The following is a 21,273-nucleotide window of genomic DNA, read 5'->3' on the forward strand; positions in this document are numbered from 1 at the left end:
ATGGGCTCTCTTTTGCTGGAGGTATTCAAAAAGAACTGGACGGCCATTTGTTAAAGAAACTGTACTTGCAGCTTCTGCACTGAACAATATTGGCTCGAAGGTCAGACGAGATGATCTGCAAAAAGTTCACCAATTGTACAGAATATTTACCTATTTTTAGTATTTTTGCATCAATATCTTACAATATCAAGTGTTTCTAATGACTGTGTGGCTGTAATGCATTTGTGATTATTTTACATCATTAATTACTGGATTAACTAACAACACATTTTGTTAGCCTCCCTGTCATTCCCATTGTTTCAGTTCTGTCAAAGAGAAAGCTATCAGGCTAGAAGACAACAAAAAGGGAAGCAGGGTCCTGCATAGCTTTCACTGTCCGGGCTCTACAGAGTGATAATGGTGAAAGTCGCAATTTGTGGATTAACCCAAGAACATTTATTTATATTTAACCAATTTACATAGCTACGACTCAGCACATGACTCAGGATGGCTATACAAATCGAATACATAAATGTAAGTAAATCTTCTTGGATCCAATTACCTTTAAGAATTCATGTACGCTACTAACCATACGGATCTGCAATATCCATTTAGTTTCTATTTTAAATTCACAACCGTGTCTACAACATGTACAAATATTATAGATTTCAGTTGACTTTGTACATGTTACTATGCAACAACAAATGCTCTTTCAACTGATAAAAATTCTAATAGGTGAACTATATTTTATGTTTTATTTTGGTTGCTAGGCTTTAGCAACTGTTGTGTTTACTTCTAAGTTACTACAGTACTATTTCAAGCTCTGGATAAAGGTAACTTTATAGTTAAGAGTTAGCTAAGAAGCTCCAGGGGGTAACAGCAACTTTCCTCAAACATACAGAAGATAGCATTCAATGGTGACCTTGCAAAGGGCTTTATTTCAAGTTAAACTAAATTTTTCCCAGTTACCCCTTTTATTTCAAGTTTATATTCCATAGCTAATTATCCCAATCTGGATGCTTCACCTTGCAAAAACAAAAATACATTCCACTAAGGCCAAGCCCATTAATTCACCTTAAACTAAATGCCACAAAAGGCATTTAGCTCAAGGTTAGTGTAAAAGGAAATTATATCCTGTATATAGGTATGTAATCATCCCGTCTGATGAATAGTGCAGAGCAGGTGCATTGCATAATAGGAGGCAAGGGCAGCCTGCTGTTGCTTTAGACCACCATTTATTTCATAACCAGGATTTGGAACCCCATCATGGAAAAGGAAATGACTGGCAATGGAAGAGTCTTCATTCCCCTTCTTAATGCAAAGTATCTCCTCATCCACAAAAATTGCGCTGAAAAACTTAACTGGCATGTAGGAATTGGGCTAACATGCAGTTGCAGAGTAACAAGCAGCTTGGCCCTCACATTCTCAAGGAGTTATTTTAGGAAACTCCTAAATCTCAAAGGTCCCAAAAATATTTGTCCAATCTAACAGTTTCAGTATAATCGTATCATTATGGTTACCCAGCCAAATCTCTAAATCTACTACATGCAACAAAAATGTTTAAGAATCAGTGCGCAGCTATTCACGCAGTACTCACTTCTTTATTGTGTGCTCTTGCTGAAGGTATTTATCTTGAATGCATTTTTCAAATACAGCCAAAGTAGCCTTGGTATTGCACATTCCATTTGAAAACATAGGATTTTTCAACAAATCTGTCGACAGGAGCTCAGACTCGATTTCTTCTAGCAAAGCCTCCTGAGAGGAAGCATTCTCTAGATTTGAGATAAGGTTCTTAGTGTAATCTGTGTCATATGGGCTCTCTGAACAGACCCCATAAGGCCTTTTCACATGATCTTGAAAAAGGTCCGTCAAGGATTGATTTTTGTCCTCAGTTTTCAAAACCTGTTGTTTGCTGTCTCCACTGGGCAAGCAATCTGTTTCCTTGGTTTCTTTTATTTTTAACTCACAGCAGTCTCCATTAAAATCTGGAGCAGGTTCTGCTTCAATTACATCTCCATCCTCACTTAGATCAATAGATGGTAAGGTGGGATCCAGCATTAACTCTTTATTTTCTATGCTTAAAGTGCCTTTTTCACATCCAGTGTCTGCAGTATGTAGACCATCCTGAATTTCATACTTTTTGTCAGCTTCTTCAACACTTGGTAAGTTGGAAGATTCATTATCAGCCTTCAGTAAGTTGACCATCCTTGAAGTACTTTGTTCTGGTAAGTGCTCATCCATCTTTCCACTAAGGATCTAGAAATAAAATAATCCATATTATCATAGACAAAAACAAGAGGTACTATAATCTACTGTATGTTACAGGTACAGCATTCTGTTCATTTTTAAAAACTATGGTTGGACTTGAAAATTAGCTCCACTGAGAGTAAGGCATGGAGATCTTTTTTTAACCTTTTAACCTCCTTTTCTATCCCATAATCACACACCATTGGCACAATCCAAGCAGAAGAATGGAAAAAGCACATTTATTCTTGCGAATCACTGACAATCAAATAAATAACCCAAATTACCTAAACCAATCATAGTTGTCACCTTTTCTTTATTGTTTAATTGTAATGCAAACCAGGAAGCCACCCTGCAAGCAATGGAGGGGTGAGAGCAGTGTGCACATCCAGATGACTATTAGATACATGTCCAGTTTACCTGACTGCTAATCAAGCAATTTATTCTTGCACAGAAGCCTGTTCAGCCTCTTCCGATAAACCTTTCCATTGCCTTTCCAGGATGGGATATCTGGGTCCAGAATTGCTGCTTCAACTTCAGCAAAGGGATCATGGTGAAGCTCTAGGTAGCTGCCTCTCTTCTAATACAGGAGATGTAGCAATAGCACCTGCCAAAGCAATGGCTTCAACATTTTCCCTCTCATATTGGCCCCAAAGCACTGTGTGTGTATATGCATGTAGGGAGAAGAGGCAGATCTTGGGATTCAAGGAAGACCACAACAAGATATGTTCTTCCCCATGGTCAAAACGTTCAAACCCGCTGATGATCAAAGTGGAGAGAAAGCTTTCATCCTATTCCAAAGCCAGTTTTGACCAAAAGGGGATTTGACTTGATTTTTACCTGGCGCAATACAATATAAAATGAGCCAAGGAATATATAGTTATAGGACAGACTAGTACATAGTCTCTCAATAATTAGGTGCATGAAACTTAGTTTTTATCACCAAACATTGAACTCCCTGGTTTGTATTGCACCTGGTAAAGTTCCAGAGGATAACACAATGTGTTAGATTTATTCACACTCAAACCCAGAAAACATTGTACACATTATCTACATTTTGGGAAGAAATATTATATTTTTATTATTAACAGTGAATAGGTAAAATAATGTAAAGAACTAGCACCTTCTCATTATTTCCTATGATTAAAGACATCTGGTCTTCCTTCAAACCCAAGACCTGCCTCTTCCCCCTACATGCATATACACACACAGTGCTTTGGGGCCAATATGAGAGGGAAAATGTTGAAGCCATTGCTTTGGCAGGTGCCACTGCTATGTCTCCTATAGCATACCAAATATGAAATCTCTTTGAACATCACACATTTGAGTACCAAGCACAGAATGACTTCTTCCTCACTTCCTATTTCACAATATGTTAAACAGTCTAAACAGCGAAGTAAACAGGATGCATTACAGCCAGCTCTTTAATGTATAAGAACAAAACAGGATTGGTTAGTCACACAAATTGCTTTTGCCTAAGATATAAGTGCATGGGTTGAAGACTTTTTTTCCCATCAGTTTGAACACAAGCTTGAACACAAAGTCTACAATAATAATAATAATAATAATAATAATAATAAAAAACTATTCCAAGCCCAAAGAAAAATCAAATTATTCTGCTTTCATAGTATATCACTAATGATAATCTTTTCATGAACTATTCCTGCTCTTAAAATAAGAGGGAATGTTTCCTAACAAAGTGGGGAGAATCTTACAGTAGAAAAATTCAATAGATTCATATACCATATCTGCCATCCAAGAGTGCTGGACTACAACACACATTATCCAGCTAGATCATGACAGAACTTGGAATTGAATACATCTGGAGAGCTCTCAGTTGGGGAAAGTTGCTGTAGGTTTAACTTCTCCCTTTAAACGTTGTTCCATTTAATCTGTTCCTTTCGTATTAGATAGCACCTTCAAAAGATACTGGAAAATTATTCAGAAATAACACTTTTAAAAGCATCATCTTATCCCAAAAAGTAGGTCTGAAATTTTAAATGGGAGAGAAAGAAGTATATTTCCTTAAATATTATAGAAACATAAATAGTGCCAATCATTTTCCATACATGGAAGAAGTGAATTGAAATTTCAGAATGAATAAATGTTAAAATAACCCAGGTTTTAAAAATCAATAGATTTTATAGAAGAGGATGACAAAATGGATTTATTGGAAACAAAAGAAAAAAAAAAGGAAGCTGAGGCTGTGCTAAACTGTCTGGGTTCATAAAGCTAAAACTAAGTTGCTGAATGCTTCTATCATATGAAAAAAATATACATAATGAAGACTTCTCAACCAAGGAATTTAAATTGGTCCTAAGAAATTATGTGTCCTAAACATCTACCGGAGAGGGGTGTGCAACCCTTTTCCATCATTGGCTGTTTTCCCTCAATGGAGCGACTGAAGCAAGCAGCCAGAACTCAAAGTGGGTGGGAACACCCATTCTTTCACTTACATTCTTTTTTTTTTCCTGTTTTTCTCTCTTCTAAACAGCAAGTAATTCTTATCAAATTCTAAAAATGTCTATCTTCTTCTTTTAAAATAGATAATCTATTTTTTTTTAAAAAGGGGGGTCATGTGCAAGCATCCAAACTGTAGAAGATCTTGTGATTTTTCATTACCATGTTTTGACTTTTTTGAAAAAGAACACCTTTTTAAAACAATTTAGATTCTTGAGACGTTTTAAAGACGAACAAGGGTACTCCTTAAAAATTATTTCATAATTTTTGACAAAACAATAGAGAAAAGGGTATGAGGAGGTACACATTCTCAAGCTTGGGGATAGTCCTCTTTAACTACCAAGGACCTTTTCTAGAAAGGATAACAGATACATTGTATATCTGTATCAGTTCATACTTTGGTATCTCTGGAAAAAGTTTTTCTGAACATTTATTGTAGACATATTTGCCTAATATTCCAATTCTGATTCAATTCTGATATCACGTACTATTTCACTCTTTTTCATGTGCTCAAATGATCTCTCGCACTTTCTGCTGGCCAAAGTTTATATCTAAAAAAGATTAGAAAGTATCTTCAAGTGGTTCTAGAGGCAAAATATAACTATTAGTGACCATGGCTTAATTCTGATTCATGGTATGAGAGCTAGTTTTCACATGGTCAAAAATAAATAGCCTGATGTCAGATCTGTCCATTACCAAAGCAAGATCTTCTTACAGGAATTATTTTATAATGATCAGAGTTGTGTACTTTGATCAGGGTTCAGCTACAGAAGATTTTCAACTGAAGTTACAGTAAATTGCTTAACTACGTGGATTGGATTTTGACCAGCCTTAAGATAATGAATAACAAAATGGATTAACACCTGGAACAAATCAAGTGAGTATATTTTATCTTCAAGTAGAGATAACTACAATAAATGGATTCTTATAAATGGGGCAAGGGGGGACTTTGAATCTACGTAAAACTGAAATAATAAAGACCTTTAACAGTTTGCCATAAGAATTGCAGTATGACATATCACATACATATTTTAAAAGTCAAAGAATAACACTGAAAGGAAGGTAAAATTATGCTACACAGCATGCACTTCTTGGACATCGGTGGTGAATAATTTCATTACTGTGCCATAGGAACCTCAAAACCAGTAATAATCCATACCCAATCCTGTGGTAGTTGTGAAGAATAACCCACCTTCCCCTTCAAGAGTGGCAGGTAGGCTTTGTATGTGTAGTAGAGCATATGTGTAGTAGAGTGGAAAAGAGTTTGGCAAATGATTAAATGCTGGCAACTAAGCAATAGTTCTTTCCATGCTGCATGACACACATGCCTTAGATCCCATAATTCAACACATTCTAGTTGCAAGACTGGAAAGATCAGTCCTAACTTTGTGGGTAGCTACAAAATTGTTTCCATTATCCTTAGAAGCTGACATCAGAAGAGAGTGCTAAGGAAGGTGTTCTACACAGATTTCATACTGAAGGAGGAGTCTTCAAAATACATGTAGAGATTTACTTTCCCAATGACATTAAGTAGTTATTTTGTGGTTAAGGAACAAGGCATTCAAGGCAGATGGAATCACTTCCCAGGAACCTTGGAATTTCTCTTCTTATACAACATCACAGTGTTATATATTTACTTGACATCATATTTTAATCAAGAAAACCTGATTAGTTCCTTCCCCTCTCTGAGGTCAATTTCCAGGTGGGTAGGCAGGTGTTGGCAGTCATGGCTCTAAAAACCTCCATCCACTCTGAAAAACTACAAAATGATAGCAAAAACTGCCCCTTGGCAGTCCAACTAAAGACTATGCCAGCATCCAATCTGCTTCATATTTTAGAAGCACTTACTGGCATCCCTCTGCTTTCAGAGGCCTTTCATGCCAGCTTCTATGAGAGACAGTTCCCTTTTCCCTGATGAATTCAGTCCACTCAATCAATGGCCAATCAAGTAGGAACATGATTCCATTCAGGAAAGCCAGCATGAAGAGATGAGTCTCTTTGTGCACTCTGAAAGAAGCATGTTTCAAATATGCCATACTCCTTATCTAAAATTGCAGACACTTCCCTGCCTAGCTGCTTGACACTGAAAACTGTATAGCTCTTCCCAGCTCCAGTTTCATTTTTAAACCTCTCTTTCTATATAGAGCAGTAATTAGTATCAAATAGCTACATCAGGAGCCTGAAAATAAAGCAAATGTCTGCCAAATTAGCTGTAAACAAGCATATTATTCTCAGGTTTCCTAACTGCTGTGGACATAGAAATCAGCAACTTATCAACAAACTTTCCTTTCCAGACCAACTACATTCTCCTTTCTCTGCCATAAATGACACTATGGAATTTCAGTTACTATCAAGGGATTTGCTACAATGAAAAATCTAACTTTTGCAGCCTTAAGATCCTAGGAGCACCAGTCTGTACACACGTAAAAGCCAATAAAAATATAATGTAACAGACAAATGACCTGAATGCTCTAACAAAGCAACAGCTTTGGATACTTAAGATAATAATGGGACTGCCACATTTTAGCTTTCTATTCAAAACATATCAGCACGAGAAGCATTTTTTGAGAAACAGCATCCTTACCAAGAGACCAGTTGATCACGGTGAGTATAACTTGAATAAGTAAATGAACAATATGATTCTAATCAAATCAAATATTTTTTTCATAAGCTTCTTATAGGTTTTCCAGAGAACATCTGGATTTTCAATCAAAGAACAGTAAGTATATTTGCCCAGTGCATTGTGGGATTTAACTTCTATTTTTAAAATAGCCTACAGCCTAAGAAGGGATAGGAAACCTCTCATGCTTATCTAATTCAAAATAATAGTTACACGGCAATTGCATTTTGATACGGCATATTAAAGCTTTAGAATTTCACAACACATTGTTATGCGCTTTATGTTACACTACCCTTTACGATTCAGAAATGGTTCAGAAATGCAAGTTGGGGTGGGGAATTGGGAATATATTCTATCAAGTCTCCAGTAGCTCACCTTTAAAACAGATGCACAAGTCTTTCCAACTGTTCTAGTCAAAGGGATTGAGTCTTTTAAAATTTTTCATTTGGTCCCAAAGCTCAAAGGAGCTCCCAACACCTCAACCATCGCTCATTTTCTCAAGGCCCAGAAAGTTAACCAGGGCGCAAAAGAATATGGCTGCACAGGAAGAAGTTAATTCTAGATCCTGCAAAATGCTTTTTACAACCAACTAATTGGGACTGCTAGCTCAGAATGCCCACAAGGAAAGTTATTTTCTGTGAGGAGAAAAGCCCCAAGGGACCTTCTGTCTGGGGATGTTAACTTTTTGCCTCAGATTCTGGAATTTAAATTTGAATTCTCTCATAGGAAAAGAAACGCTGCTACTTATGGTATCTTTCTCCCATCTCTAGGTTGTTTCTGGGATTTGGGCAAGGCTGTGGGAGGCAGTTTCTATATACTTAAAGGAATCACAGTTCTGATTACACTATGCTTAAAACAGGAATGTTCCTACCTTACTCATGTTTAAGCACAGTACTCACCTATGCACTTATTCAAATGCTCATATCTTAAAGCATTGATTAATAAAGCCCTCTGTGGTTTTGGGACAGTGGGAGATGAACCTACACTCACTCCAGGTGATTATCATAACCAGAAAGTTTGGGGTATAGTAAGTTGAAATCAACTGAAGGTGATAGTTTCATGTATACTATTATTTACATGGTTAGATTTCACTGATGAGATTTCATTCTCTTAAAAAGATTAGATAATGAGTGAACAAGCACGATGGGAGGAGAAAGACAGAAATTTCAGAAAAAAATGTTCTATCGAAATCTTGGAAAAACTCAAGAAAGATCCTTCTTGATGGCGCATCTAGATTTTGCAACCCCCCACTGAGGGAATAGCAACTAGAAATAGAAGTTTCCACCAAAAGGCCAAATATGTCATTTTAGCCAGAAGTTCTCAAACTGGGGGAGATCATGAACACTTTTGAAGTGTGTAGCAGATTATTTTGGGGTTTAATCATGCTAAGATGGATCCATGTCCACTTTGAGTGAACAAGCTGATAGCAGGAACAGGAGTAAATTCTGGCAGGGCCCTGGTTTTGTTTGCACAAGTTAACATGCAAAGTTGCAGCCTGGCCAGAATCCACTCCCATTCTTCCTGGGGAACCCAGTTATTGGCTTGTCCACGCAAAGTGGGGAGGAAAGGCCAAAACAAGTTAGGATAGGGCTCTGGCTTTGCATACATGAGCCTTATGCCTTCCATGCCCAAAGTTGGCTGGCTGCCAGAACTGACTACTATACTGCTGGCAGGGCAACAACAAAATCAGGATTTTCCACAGTAGAAGTTATGAAGAACGAAGGAAGCACATCCTTCCCATTAAGAAATATTGTTTGAAAGTCAATTGTTTTATTGTAAGTTTTCAATGAAAATGTTTTATTGTAAAAAGTTACAAGATTATATCATTGTTTTATTTGAAATATGGATTAGCAATTATTGTAAGTGGTATATTTATTTCTTGTGCCGCCCTAATTCGAAGGAAATCATTAGGTTTGGAGGAAATAGGGAAAGGATAATCACGCTAATTCATTTATCATTTTATGGGTCAAGAAAATACAAAGTTTGAAATATTTAGACACTTTTAGTGTTAGATAAACTTATTTTTTCTAAATTAATTTTGCATTTTAATATGTATTATCAATTAGTGTTCTTCTAGTTATCTACCATTTTTATATCTCAATTTTTTTTATTTAATACATCTTATGCTGTTTTGTGAATTGCATTACGTCATTTTAATAGAGAAGACTATATATATAATTAAACCTTATAACAAATATATTGAAAAATCACTTTGCTTCCAGACATATTTTTTCCTATCTGCTCCTTTCAGTCAAGAGATTTAAAGCTCAAAATGGAAGTCTCCTTTTGTTGCTCATATTACATTACCATGTGGGAAGACAACAGCGACCAATAAATCAAGATACAAATAAATAGGCACAAAAATAGAGCTTACTGACAAAATAATTTGCTACATCCAGTTATTGCTATACTGTTTCTTAACAATGAAAGCATTTTTAATGTATCTGTCACTGCATGGGGTTCTGTTGCTAAGGCAAAAATTTAAATAAACAGTTAACCTGTCAAACTGATCCTATTCCTTTATTCATAGCTGTAATACCTTAAAATAATTAAACAGCAGAGTAAAAAGAACTGAGAACCTCAACACTAAATTCATTTAGGACTTTCAGACTGCTAAGATCTGCCACCAGTAATGACTTCATTACCAGCTAATTGCCAGAACACTGCTTTACTACTTCCTATATTGAATTCTATGCAAATAGAATTCAATACAGCATGCTACATATAAAGGTAAAACAGCCCCTCACAGTAATACCTCAAAATTTATAAATGGCAAATTCTGTTCCATTATGTGTCAAATAACTTGCAACTCCATTGGAATCGTATTAAATAAGTATAGTAAAATAGAGAATATAGAAAAACCAGCTTGGAATGGCAGCATAAGATTACTGAGTCAGAACAACAGGTATTCCGATCCATAATAAAACACAGTTTCTAAATGTGTAAGACTAAACACGTGCTGGTTATATCTATGAGGTTTACTAAAGTGAATTGGTTATTGGGCTATGCTGACTGTTAATATTATGGATTAAATATGCATATATCTCATATACATATACAACACAAAATTGTAAGCTGTCCTGAGTATTTTTTATATCCAAATAAGTGGGGAAAATGATTTAAGATAAATCATTACATTTGCTAAGAGCAGCTTCTATGAACTAGCTTTAAATCCCATCAAAACAAGCTCACTGAATAGTCTTTGTTCACATAGGCAATAAGTATCAACTGCACAGATCAAAGAAATGCAAGGCAATTTTACCAAGAAGCATTAACTCCTTTATCTAAATTACATGACTGTCATATAGCTACAATTACCAACCTTATTGTATTTCACAAAAAAACAAAAAACAAAAACCTGTGGTTCACAAAATGTGTGAAGAAAGTCCAAGAACCAAGACTTCAGTGCTGTAATATTCCTTACCTATTAATTTTTAAAAGATTATTCACATATGTCAAATTACACTTATTTAACTTTCAGCCTGCAACAAAAGCAGTTCAGAAAGATCACTGAGGCAAAATGGGCAGGAATCATGAATAAATTGTGTGGAATGACTTTGTGAACAAACTGATTTCTGGGATCTCGCCAAGTGACTTTGAACCTTGTATCATCTCTTTTATAGGTATCTGGCTACCTGGTTTTTTAATATGGAAGCCACAAAACCCCTTGTTTGTAACAGCTCAACACTCAAAACAATAACAAAGGCTGGTGGTTATCTGTCAGTAAGTCTCACTGAACCTAGTGGGATTTTCTCTTAAATAAACACAATGAAGCTAACAAATCTTCTGAAAAAGACACCAAAACCACTTTATACGCAGTAGTCTACTATTGATAAGGAAGAAAGAAGATAGAAACAACAGTAGGGAAAGGTTTTTTTTATCTATGCCTTTTGACCATACAACTCAGAAATAATACTTGACTGAGACAATATTTTAATTGCAAACCAGTAAAGTAAGAGAAGAACATACTGTGTAACAAAGCCAAAAGATTTTCAGGTAGGACTTTTGCCTTAACTAGAAAGAGCTCTTTATTTGGGGTATTCCCGTACTACATTTTGCAAAACTAAATGCTAAATCTAAATTTCACAGGCATCCTACATTAAACAAAGCTGAAACCAAGTTGCACAATCCTTTTCCAACCTTCATGTAGGTTTGATTTTATATGGTTATACTGTATTCAGAGAGTGCCGTCAGCATCAGAGATCAGAAACATTAGAGACCCCAAACGATTTTACACCTGACAACTTCAGATGCCTAACAGTATGGAGGTGGCACAATCTATAGACGCAGCACCAATAGGCACCAATACGTACAAAGCATCCTTGAAGGGTCACTCAGCCGCGGAATTAAAAGGAATCCCGCATTCCTTACACATCTGACCTTGAAGCCAACACGTTCACCTTTCTATCATTTACTTCCTGGTAGGACAACTACATCTGGGTTTATCTAATGTTAATAGAACCGTCCATCAACATTTAACACAAATGCAAAAGCCAACGAATGTTTTAATATGAGAAGGAGAGGGCTAAGAAATAATGCCCCTGGGGAACTCTATTTACTGACCTACGCAGGGGTCCGCGGGAGGAGCAGACGAGGAAGCCTCGTAGAATGTTCAGCATCTGACGTCAAAAACATTTCCCGATTAAAACAAAAAACCTCTAACAGGTAGGAAATGAAGCCGTGGGAATCCACCCACTGAGCAAGAAGCAGCTTTTCCTGCCTACCACCCGAGTCCACATCCCTCTCTCTCAGCCTACATATCGTAATCCACCTTCTTTGTGACTGAAGCCTCATCAGATCTCCAATATGCTCCCAAGCTCAGTCGGAAAGCGCTTACCCGTTTGCTAAGAGGCTGGGGACCGGAGCATCTGTTGCATTAGTAGCCGCTCTCCCATTGCTAATTAGTACCGAAGACCCAGAATGCGTGCGGGTGTACGTATAGCGGGGGGTAAAGAGTCATTCTCACTCCTCTTGTTCCTGCGGCAGCCCCTAACAGGAACTGAAAGCTGACACATCAACAAAGATGGCTGCCACGGGATCCAGAGCAGCTTCAGTGGAGAGGCGGAGCGAAGGCGGAGCGAGACCTGGTTATCAGCCTGCAAGGGGAAGGAGAATTCTTAGCAGGCTGGGTTTTAATTCCTCGCTCACCAGCTCGAAAGCTGTGCCTCTTCATTCGTCAGGGCGCTGTGATTCATGCCTAGAAAGATACCAGGGGGAAGCGATGCCTCCCACTGGTACCAGTCTGGTTGGGAGTGTCGGCTTTGCATTTTAATGACATGGGTTTCGAGGATTAGATCTGTTTGCTGAATGAAACTACTGATGTTTAATCTCACGATCGGGAGAAGCTGCGGCTTAGACTGAAAATGAAATTGTTGAGATTGAAAAGGGAGAAGAGTCGAATCGCAGGGCTGCTTCTCTTACTACGACCTAGCCCACGAACAATAACGCTGTAGTGGTTGAGCATCTCAACAGGAGACTGGCATTTGTAGAGTCGGGGGTATCTGCTTCTGTAGAGGCACTGAACTCGGTAGAAGCCATATTTCGAGATCAGTTCATGTGCCGAAGCTTTCTAATCATCATTCAGAAGAAATTGACGGGCCCAACTCCCCTATTGTATATTTAGCAACGAGCTGCAACTGCTTTCTTCGACAGCGATGACTCGCTTCAAGCGTCTTGGAATTATTCCAAGAAACCCACATGCAGAGGAGCTGGTGTTCCCATTACTACGTGTGTAGTTAGGGGGATCTAGGGTCACAAGCACACTGCACCTGCCTACCCCCGCAAAGGAGCATTAGTAGTTGCTCCAGCAGGTGTCGGCGTTCTTCCCCCCACCCCGAGGTCAACTTCTAGCTGAGGCCGCCTGGTGGCAGTTTTAGGAGCTCGGATATTCAACCAGAGTTTTCTGTGAGGTGTGCCCCATTGATGTGCAAGGGAGCAGTTGTCAGGTGTGATGTATGTGGCAGCAGTTGAGTGTTCCCCTGGGTTCTGCAGCAGCGCTCATGCCAGGACTACCCTCTTTCCTTGGCACCCCAGGCACTCATTTAAGTTCCCCTGCATGTGGTCTAGACACAGGTTCCCCAAAGTTCCTTTCCATTAAAAAAAAAATGTTTAGGTTGACTGCTCAACCCTGTGGCATGACCACACAAACACAACACAGCCACACATTTCATTTTCTCAATGCCAGCCATTCACTTTCCACTGCTGATCTAATAATAATAATTATTATTAAATTTATATGTCACCCAACTGCCAGCGGCTATTCTGTTGCTCTGCAAGCATTTTGCCTGCTTACAGGTTACTGTCATGTTTCTGTCATCCTATTTCTTCAGTGACTACATGTCTGCTCTGTTCCCAAAACTTTCCTGTGTAGTCTTCCGTGATGTTGCAAGAGGAAGGGAAAACTTCATTCCCCCAGCTCAAAAGCAGCTGATCCTCCAGCACCACAGAGGAAACTCTATTGCCCAGGCAACCAGCACCACATAATCGAAGGTAGAGCAGTGCAGGGAGTCCTTGCAGACCTAAAGCAGGCGGACTTTAGGTCTGCGGGGGAGGGGGGCCAGTATTGCAACTCTGCAGGCAGCCATGGAATGATAACACAGACCTTTGGAATCTCTTCCTTTTGCTGGTCTTGGCCCACTCGTTCCTCCTGCTTGTTTTGGGATGCCAAGCAATGGCATGGCTAAAATACTGGTGCACTCTACATGCTTCTTGTCCAGCATCTACTGCCAGCACCATGACTACTTCAGTGACTTCAGTGACAGTATTACCACAGATGCAATCATCTTCCCATTGCACACTACAGAAATGGGTAGGCATCTGCATTTCTTTTTACTAATGGATGGTAATAAGAGTAAAATATGTCAAAGAGTGCCCCAAGTTGCAGAATATAAGGGGTAACAGGGATCTGCCCTTAGTAGCCTTACCAATAATGTGCTCTGCACAAATACCCACCTGGATACCTTGTGTATAACTTACACCCTACGTCAATAAGACTAATGGGGCGAAAGTAAGCAGGGTTTGTGGAATTTCCCTTTTTTAAATATTGGAATTACCACACTACTTTTCCAACCTACAGGGATTCACCCAGTGGCATTGATATTAGTAAATGAGGTGAGCATAGCAGCCCACCAAGAAGAGAATGTCTTAAAAATTTCTGGTGGTAACATGTACTGTCCCAGGGTTTTGCCAGCTCTCTGTTGTGAAATTACAGTATTCTTTTAACTTCTGCAGCAGTTACTGGGGGCCATTTTAATGAGGTTTTTAATATAGCTGTACCTATTAACTGTTGGTTTGATATTCTAATATCCTCACATTTATTTTTGAAATAAGCTACCCAAACTTCAGGTAAAATCTATGCTTCTATTACTTCTATTTCTCTCTGGCATTGGAAAACTGGTTCCCAGAATTTTGTATCATGTTGTAAACATGACAGTCTTAATTCTTGCCACTGGCTTTTATAATCTTGTTTACTCCTATCAGTGCTTGATACTTTGGCATTTATCCCTCACTGCCTCTACCCTGTCAAATTATTATCCTTCTTAACTTGTCTGACTAATCTAACCAGGTCCTTTCTTTCATATCTACATTCATGGTTAAATCTCAAGACTCTGGTTTCAGTCATTTTCCCTTGCCATGGTTTACACACCAGAGGTTTAAGATTGCCAACCACTTTTTCATATATGGTATTTGCATTTTCTGGTTTTATATGCTTTTGCTAAAACCTATGGTTGCAAATAAATGTATTCAAATACCCACCTGGAGGTCATACTGAACTGGAGCCAGTTAGGAACAGAGAAGAGTTGGAAGCCACCACTGCAGAATGGACTGAAGCATATGCTGAGGTAGAGCTGCATGGTGACGGTGAAGAAATCTGCACTCCAGGGAATGAAAACTGTGTGAGCACATTCAATGCCATGCTCTATTAGGACATGCAGGGATTATATGGAGGCATGGCAGCCCTGCTAGGGAGTTGGAGCAGGGAAGCTGTAGGGTGATCACTTTGTGCCCTTAAGCACTGATAACCACACCTACCCATTGTTCCCCCTTCCCCCCCACAACCACTTTAGACTCCAACCTGTTCTATCCCAATAGCAAATGCACATTTCCTGGTACACAGACATCTACTGCAGGTCAAGGTCCTGACTTTCATGGCCGCACTGCGCAATCCCAACCTCAGCCGAATGAGAGCAGCCACCCATATGTCCCTCGTGGCAACTCTGACAAGAGATTCCTTGATTACCATGGCAGCTACTACCTGTAACAGCAAGCGTAGACTCCCAACCTCCCTAGCAGCCTGACCGTAGAACACTCAACTCATAAATGAATATGGAAGTAGGAACTGAAATGAAGATTCACTAATTTAATACTGATAGTAATGTGAGCAGCTGGGTCAGGGAATGTTGGACAAATGGCTGCTCTTCCCAGTCCATGGGACCTCAGCCCAGGCTGACTGCTGGCCACCATTGTCCCCACATGGCCTGATTTGAAAACCCGTTGGAGCATGCCCTTGCTCTTGTCAGGCTACCAGCATGCTCCAGCCTGGGAAGCCATGCTGTGCTTGAGCAGTAAGGGACCACAGAAGTAAAATGATGGCTAGGAAGAGCAATGCTATCACTGGTTTGATGGCGTGACCAGAGAGTAGAATTTTTTTCCCTCAAAGTGGCTCCTTTCCCAATTGGAAGAGACCTCGCACATGGCTGATGTATGTGCAACAGCAATGTTCTATCTTGCCCTGTAGCATGGAGGGAGGCAGGATCCAGGTGCGCATCAAGGGTGTGAAATGCAGGCAAGTACAAATGCAGTGTCTTCTGCTGTGCCTACAGCCAGCATAGGATGCCATTTCTTCACTAGTGATTTCCCTATTACTGAGCTGACAAGTTCCCCACCCTTCTTTGAGTTGGCAGGGAAATATACCGGCTGTCCCTATTGCTGATCTCAATCTTGTTTTTATTTTAAGTCACTGCAGTCACCTAATGTGTAAGCCTAACAGGTTTTGTACACCTTGAGGCTACCCTTGGCAGCCTTTTGTGCTGGAATAAGACTGTCTCACTCATGAGCTGGGAATGAGGTGTAGGCAGCACTATGAGGACACAGCTGAAAAAATACTTTGCCAAGCCATATTTATACAGTACTGTGATTAGGGACAAGTGGGGAAAGGCCCACAAAAACTTACAAAATCATCAACCACTGTTCTGCCTATATGAGAGGAATGAAGATATAGTAGACTTCATATTGCCAAATGATAGTTGGTGATCATAGAAGATGTTATAAATCACTAGTACCAGAATAGTTAAATGTCTGCAGTAGATTATTCTTTGCCACTTTTCTAAAATACAGTCATTCCTATGATTTGGGGTAAAGCTGGAAGAAGGTAAAACCATGTGGATCCTTGTGTATTTTGCATGCAACCCTGTAAAATAACCATTAAATCACAAACTACATTCATATACACAGAACACTGTTGTGAAGCAAAAACACACATCTGAGTAGTGGACCCTCTTTTTCATGAGATTTAAAATAATTATGCTACAAATCATATCAAATGCACAGATTATGGATCTGACATTTTGTTGGTATGGCATACAGTAAAAAATGCATTCACAAAAATTGGAAGAGATCCACCAAAAAGCACTCTCAAAACACAGATCATACATGTAATGCACAGAATAAGGCATGTGAATGACATTGATTTTTTGCACCACCATGTTGCAGTATGGCCAAAAGATGTGGTTTCTCATATTTGTACATGGTTCTACCTAAATCCACTGTCATGTTACAGCAATGTACTTATATTGCATCATTGTAATTACTGATCTGACAAGAGAGGTAAAGCCATGTGTTGTCAATGTAAACGCAAGGGATAGCACGTCAACCAATACTTCCAGATGTTGTCCAGGAGTTCCATATAAATATTGATAAGCAAAGAGGGCAAAATGAAATCATGAACTCATCCTTACTAGGGTATTGAAAGCTTTCCTCATTAAGAATTTTGGCATTAAAAAAAAATCTTTGATTCAGTGGACCCACATTCTTGCACAATTGTGCTCCAAACGATAAGATCCATAATTATAATGCTTTAGTTTCTGGTCATATTTTTACATGACATTAACTGAATCTTGGTTACTGAATTAACACTATTTTCTAGGTTTTCATGATACATCATAAGCTATCACACAGGATGAGATCAAATACCGTGTTAGGCCAGTATGTGGTTAACTAGTTTGAGATTCAGTTTCATGTGGCTAGATGTCATGCTCGCCGTTTCAATGCCTTTGAGCCATCGTAACGTTTCTCATGTCATTAATGCGTTGCGTGTTTCATCTCTCATGGGAGGATGGTACTGCTTATCTTTTGGCTTTGCTTTGGAATGTTTTTCTATTATCTGTTATGTTCAAGGTTCCTTTCCCAGGCTAGCACGTCTGACGTTGGCTAGCACCTGGACCGGGCGGGGCTGATGTAACGGGGTGGGATACGTGTGCACTGGAGGAGTTTTAAGTTTGTATTTGGCGCGCTTTTGCTCATTCTCAGCTTTCTCTGTATTTGCCTTTAGTTCCCTAATAAATCAGATTTTACACAGCAGCCTCTTGTGAGTCTGAGTATTTGGGCTAGGGCAATCATTACATAAAGCTGAGAATCTAAGATCCCAACTCCGCTAGCCCCTGTCCAGGAAAAGACAAGTTGTCTCGCCCTGTGAGGGAGAGTGCCAGCGATGACCGAACCAGACATCGTGATGAGGGAAGAAGGAGAGCCGGACTCGACCGTGAGGCGACCCGACCGGCCGTCACAGGGGGGAGAGCTGTCAGCCATCCTAGAAGAGGCGAGCTCCGAGTCGGAGGGTGAAGCCGAGGGTCTGAAAACCGCCCCGGAGACGACCGTAAATTCTCCGGGCGAGATGGTCACCTGGGATGAGACCCAGGGGGATGTAACGGTGGCAGGGGGCCCATCCTGGAGGCAGAGATACCCATTATCACCCACCGTGGTGCAGGTGCAACCAACGGAGGGCTCCCCCACCCCGGATCGGATCCGGGTACTGGAGTCAAAAATAGACTCGTTGGAAACTATACTGAAGCAGCTGAGCCTAGATGTGACCTCGTGGAGAGACAACCGGGAAGGATCGAGCCAGCGGCATTCAACCCCTTCGTCCCAAGGGCGGTCTCCGGAGCAACGGCGGCCGGCGCGGAGACGCGAGGGGGACCCGTCGGTCCCGATGGAAATCGCAGCATCGCCAGCGCGGCCGTCCCCGAGCCCCGCGCTGCCGCGAGCCCGGGAGGTGCCAACCTCCGCAGCCCCGGTGGCGGGGCGCAGCCCGGCGGCGGGCGGGATGAGAGACTTCCCTGTAAAGTTTGATGGGGATCCAACCAAACTCTCATTTTTCTGGACGAATGCTAAAGCCTACATGGTGGAATGGGGGGCGCTTTTTCAATCGGAAAAGGCAAAAATCCTCACCATTGCCACTAAGCTGAAGGGGAGGGCGGCAGACTGGTATGTCCAGATGTGCCAGTCGGAAGCGCCTGAATTAGAGAAATTCGATGAGTTCCTCTGGGCATTGAGACAACACTTTGAGGATCCCTTGGCGAAAGAGAGGGCAAAGAGAGCTCTGAAGGAACTTAAGCAGGGGTCAAGATCCGTGGCTGATTATGCACTGGAGTTTAAAGCGCTGGCTGGGAAGGTGGATGACTGGTCCCAAGCCACCATCATCGAGCTATTCAAGGATGGCCTGAATACCGAGGTGCTGCGCTGGTCCTTGGGGAGGGACGACCCATATACACTTTACGAATGGATCCAACTGGCAGGGAGGGCTGAGCATGCCCATGAGATCTTCGCCCATCGAAAGACCGCCAAATCGGGGCGGGAGGTGAAGCCCAGCCGCCCATCGAGCACCGGGGGGAGAACAGGACAACGACCCTGGGATGAGGAGCGAGAGAAGCGGTATGCGAAAGGCCTGTGTCTGAGATGTGGTAAGGAGGGGCATCGAGTGGCGGTGTGCCCGAAGGCAAAGGGAGAGGAACGGCCCGGCAAGCCGCCGACAAAGTCCCCTGCCCTGCCGAGGAAGCAAAAAGCCGCGGTGGCTGAAACCGTGGGAGACGATGCGATGTTCTACGAGGAGGAGGGTGAGCCCGAAATCCTGCAACCGGCGGGAAACGCCAGCCACCTGCTTTAAAGGGCGCCGCAGGGCAGGTGGTGGAAGAAGGGCGCGAGCCTCCATCGGTGAGTGGCAGTTACCGCATTCTCACGGTGAAGTTGCAGTTGGGCTCCCAGTCCAAGACTATAGAAGTATGGGCCATGATTGATTCGGGGTGTTCCCGGTGTCTAATGCACCCTGATGTGGTAGCGGCTCTAGAGCTACCCACTTTCCCTTTACAACGCCCCATCGCCTTTACACAGCTGGATGGGTCCATGGCAGGGGGCAAACCAGTCACCCATTTCACAGGGCGGGTGTCACTGCAGCTGGGCAGCCACCAGGAAGGCTTGTCTTTTGTCGTGGCTCCAGTAGGGGGTCCTTTGGTGGTGTTGGGGGTACCTTGGTTGGTTCAGCAAAATCCCCAAATAAACTGGGTTTACCGGACTATCACGTTTAGGGATGGGTTCTACCAAGCGACTGAGGGGAAGGATGCCCCAGAGGAGATGGTGGGAATTGCGGCAGCTGCGACTCCGCATGTCCCGGCCCCTCCTCTGGAAGGCTTGCCGACGGAGTACAGGACTTTTGCGGATGTGTTTGGCGAAAAGGAAGCCGACCAGCTACCCCCCCATAGAAAGACGGACTGTGCCATTGAACTGGTGCCTAACACCCAATTGCCCAAGCCCAAGATTTATTCCATGACCCAAAAGGAACTGACTCTGTTACGGGACTTTGTGGACAAAAATTTGGCGCGCGGATTCATCGAGCCAGCGAATTCACCAGTGGGGGCGCCGGTCCTCTTTCGCCCAAAAAAGGATGGGACATTGAGACTTTGTACCGATTTCCGCGGATTAAATGCCGTCTCAATTTCCAATAAATATCCCTTGCCATTGATCAAGGACATGTTGTCACAGCTGGCTAAGGGAAAGATCTTCTCCAAACTTGATTTAAGAGAAGCCTACTATCGTGTATGAATCAAGGAGGGCGATGAGTGGAAAACTGCTTTCAACTGCCCGTTGGGAGCGTTCCAGTATAAGGTGTTACCTTTTGGTTTGGCTGGGGCCCCTGGGGTATTTATGCAACTGATCAATGAAGTACTGCATGAGCATCTGTTTAAAGGGGTATTGGTGTATTTGGATGATGTATTGATTTATACTGAAACCATGGAAGAGCATGTGTCTCTGGTGAAAAAGGTGCTGAGTAAGCTCAGGTCAGCAGAACTGTATGCCAAACTGTGTAAATGTGCCTTTCACCAGAGACAAATTGACTATTTGGGGTATAGAATCTCAGATAAAGGCATAGAAATGGACCCTGCCAAGGTGCAGGCTATCACGGATTGGGAAAGCCCCCGCACCCGCAGGCAACTTCAAAGTTTCCTGGGGTTCAGCAACTACTACAGATCATTCATAAGGGGGTTCGCTGAAATTGCCTTGCCACTGACGGAACTGCTCCGAACTAAAGGTGTGGGAGATACTCGGAGAGTAAAGAATCCAGGGGCGCTGCTGCGATGGACGCCTGCTTGTCAAACGGCGTTTGAGCGCCTGAAAGCAGCTTTCATCAAAGAGCCCATTTTGCAACATCCTGATCCCTCCAAACCTTTTGTGGTACAGGTGGATGCCTCCGATTATTCCATCGGGGCATTATTGATGCAACAAGACGAGACAGGATGCCTCAAGCCTTGTGCCTATTTGTCCCGCAAGTTCTCCGAAACTGAGCGACGGTGGCATGTATGGGAAAAGGAGGCATTCGCAGTAAAAGCCGCGTTGGAAGCGTGGCGGCATCTGTTAGAAGGGGCCAATCACCCCTTTGAGGTGTGGACTGACCATAAAAATTTGGAGGCTCTCAGCACCCC

The 21,273-nt window shown here is 41.6% G+C and overlaps 1 protein-coding gene across 2 annotated transcripts in view; it reads right to left on the reverse strand.

Moving 5' to 3' along the window:
* The window catches only part of CCDC186 (coiled-coil domain containing 186), a 36,570-nt gene extending 24,228 nt beyond the window's left edge, over positions 1-12,342 (reverse strand). Inside the window, exons 1-2 of one of the 2 annotated variants that reach the window (XM_063307202.1) lie at positions 12,141-12,342; positions 1,577-2,235 (exon numbers count right to left, since the gene is read on the reverse strand). In XM_063307202.1, coding sequence (XP_063163272.1) covers positions 1,577-2,220 — 644 coding nt within the window. In that variant the 5' untranslated portion in view covers positions 2,221-2,235; positions 12,141-12,342. The other variant, XM_063307203.1, reaches the window with a different exon arrangement.
* Between the last annotated feature and the right edge of the window lie 8,931 nt (positions 12,343-21,273).

The sequence above is a fragment of the Candoia aspera genome, chromosome 6, assembly GCF_035149785.1.
Source record: "Candoia aspera isolate rCanAsp1 chromosome 6, rCanAsp1.hap2, whole genome shotgun sequence".
Taxonomy (NCBI): Eukaryota; Metazoa; Chordata; class Lepidosauria; order Squamata; family Boidae; genus Candoia; species Candoia aspera.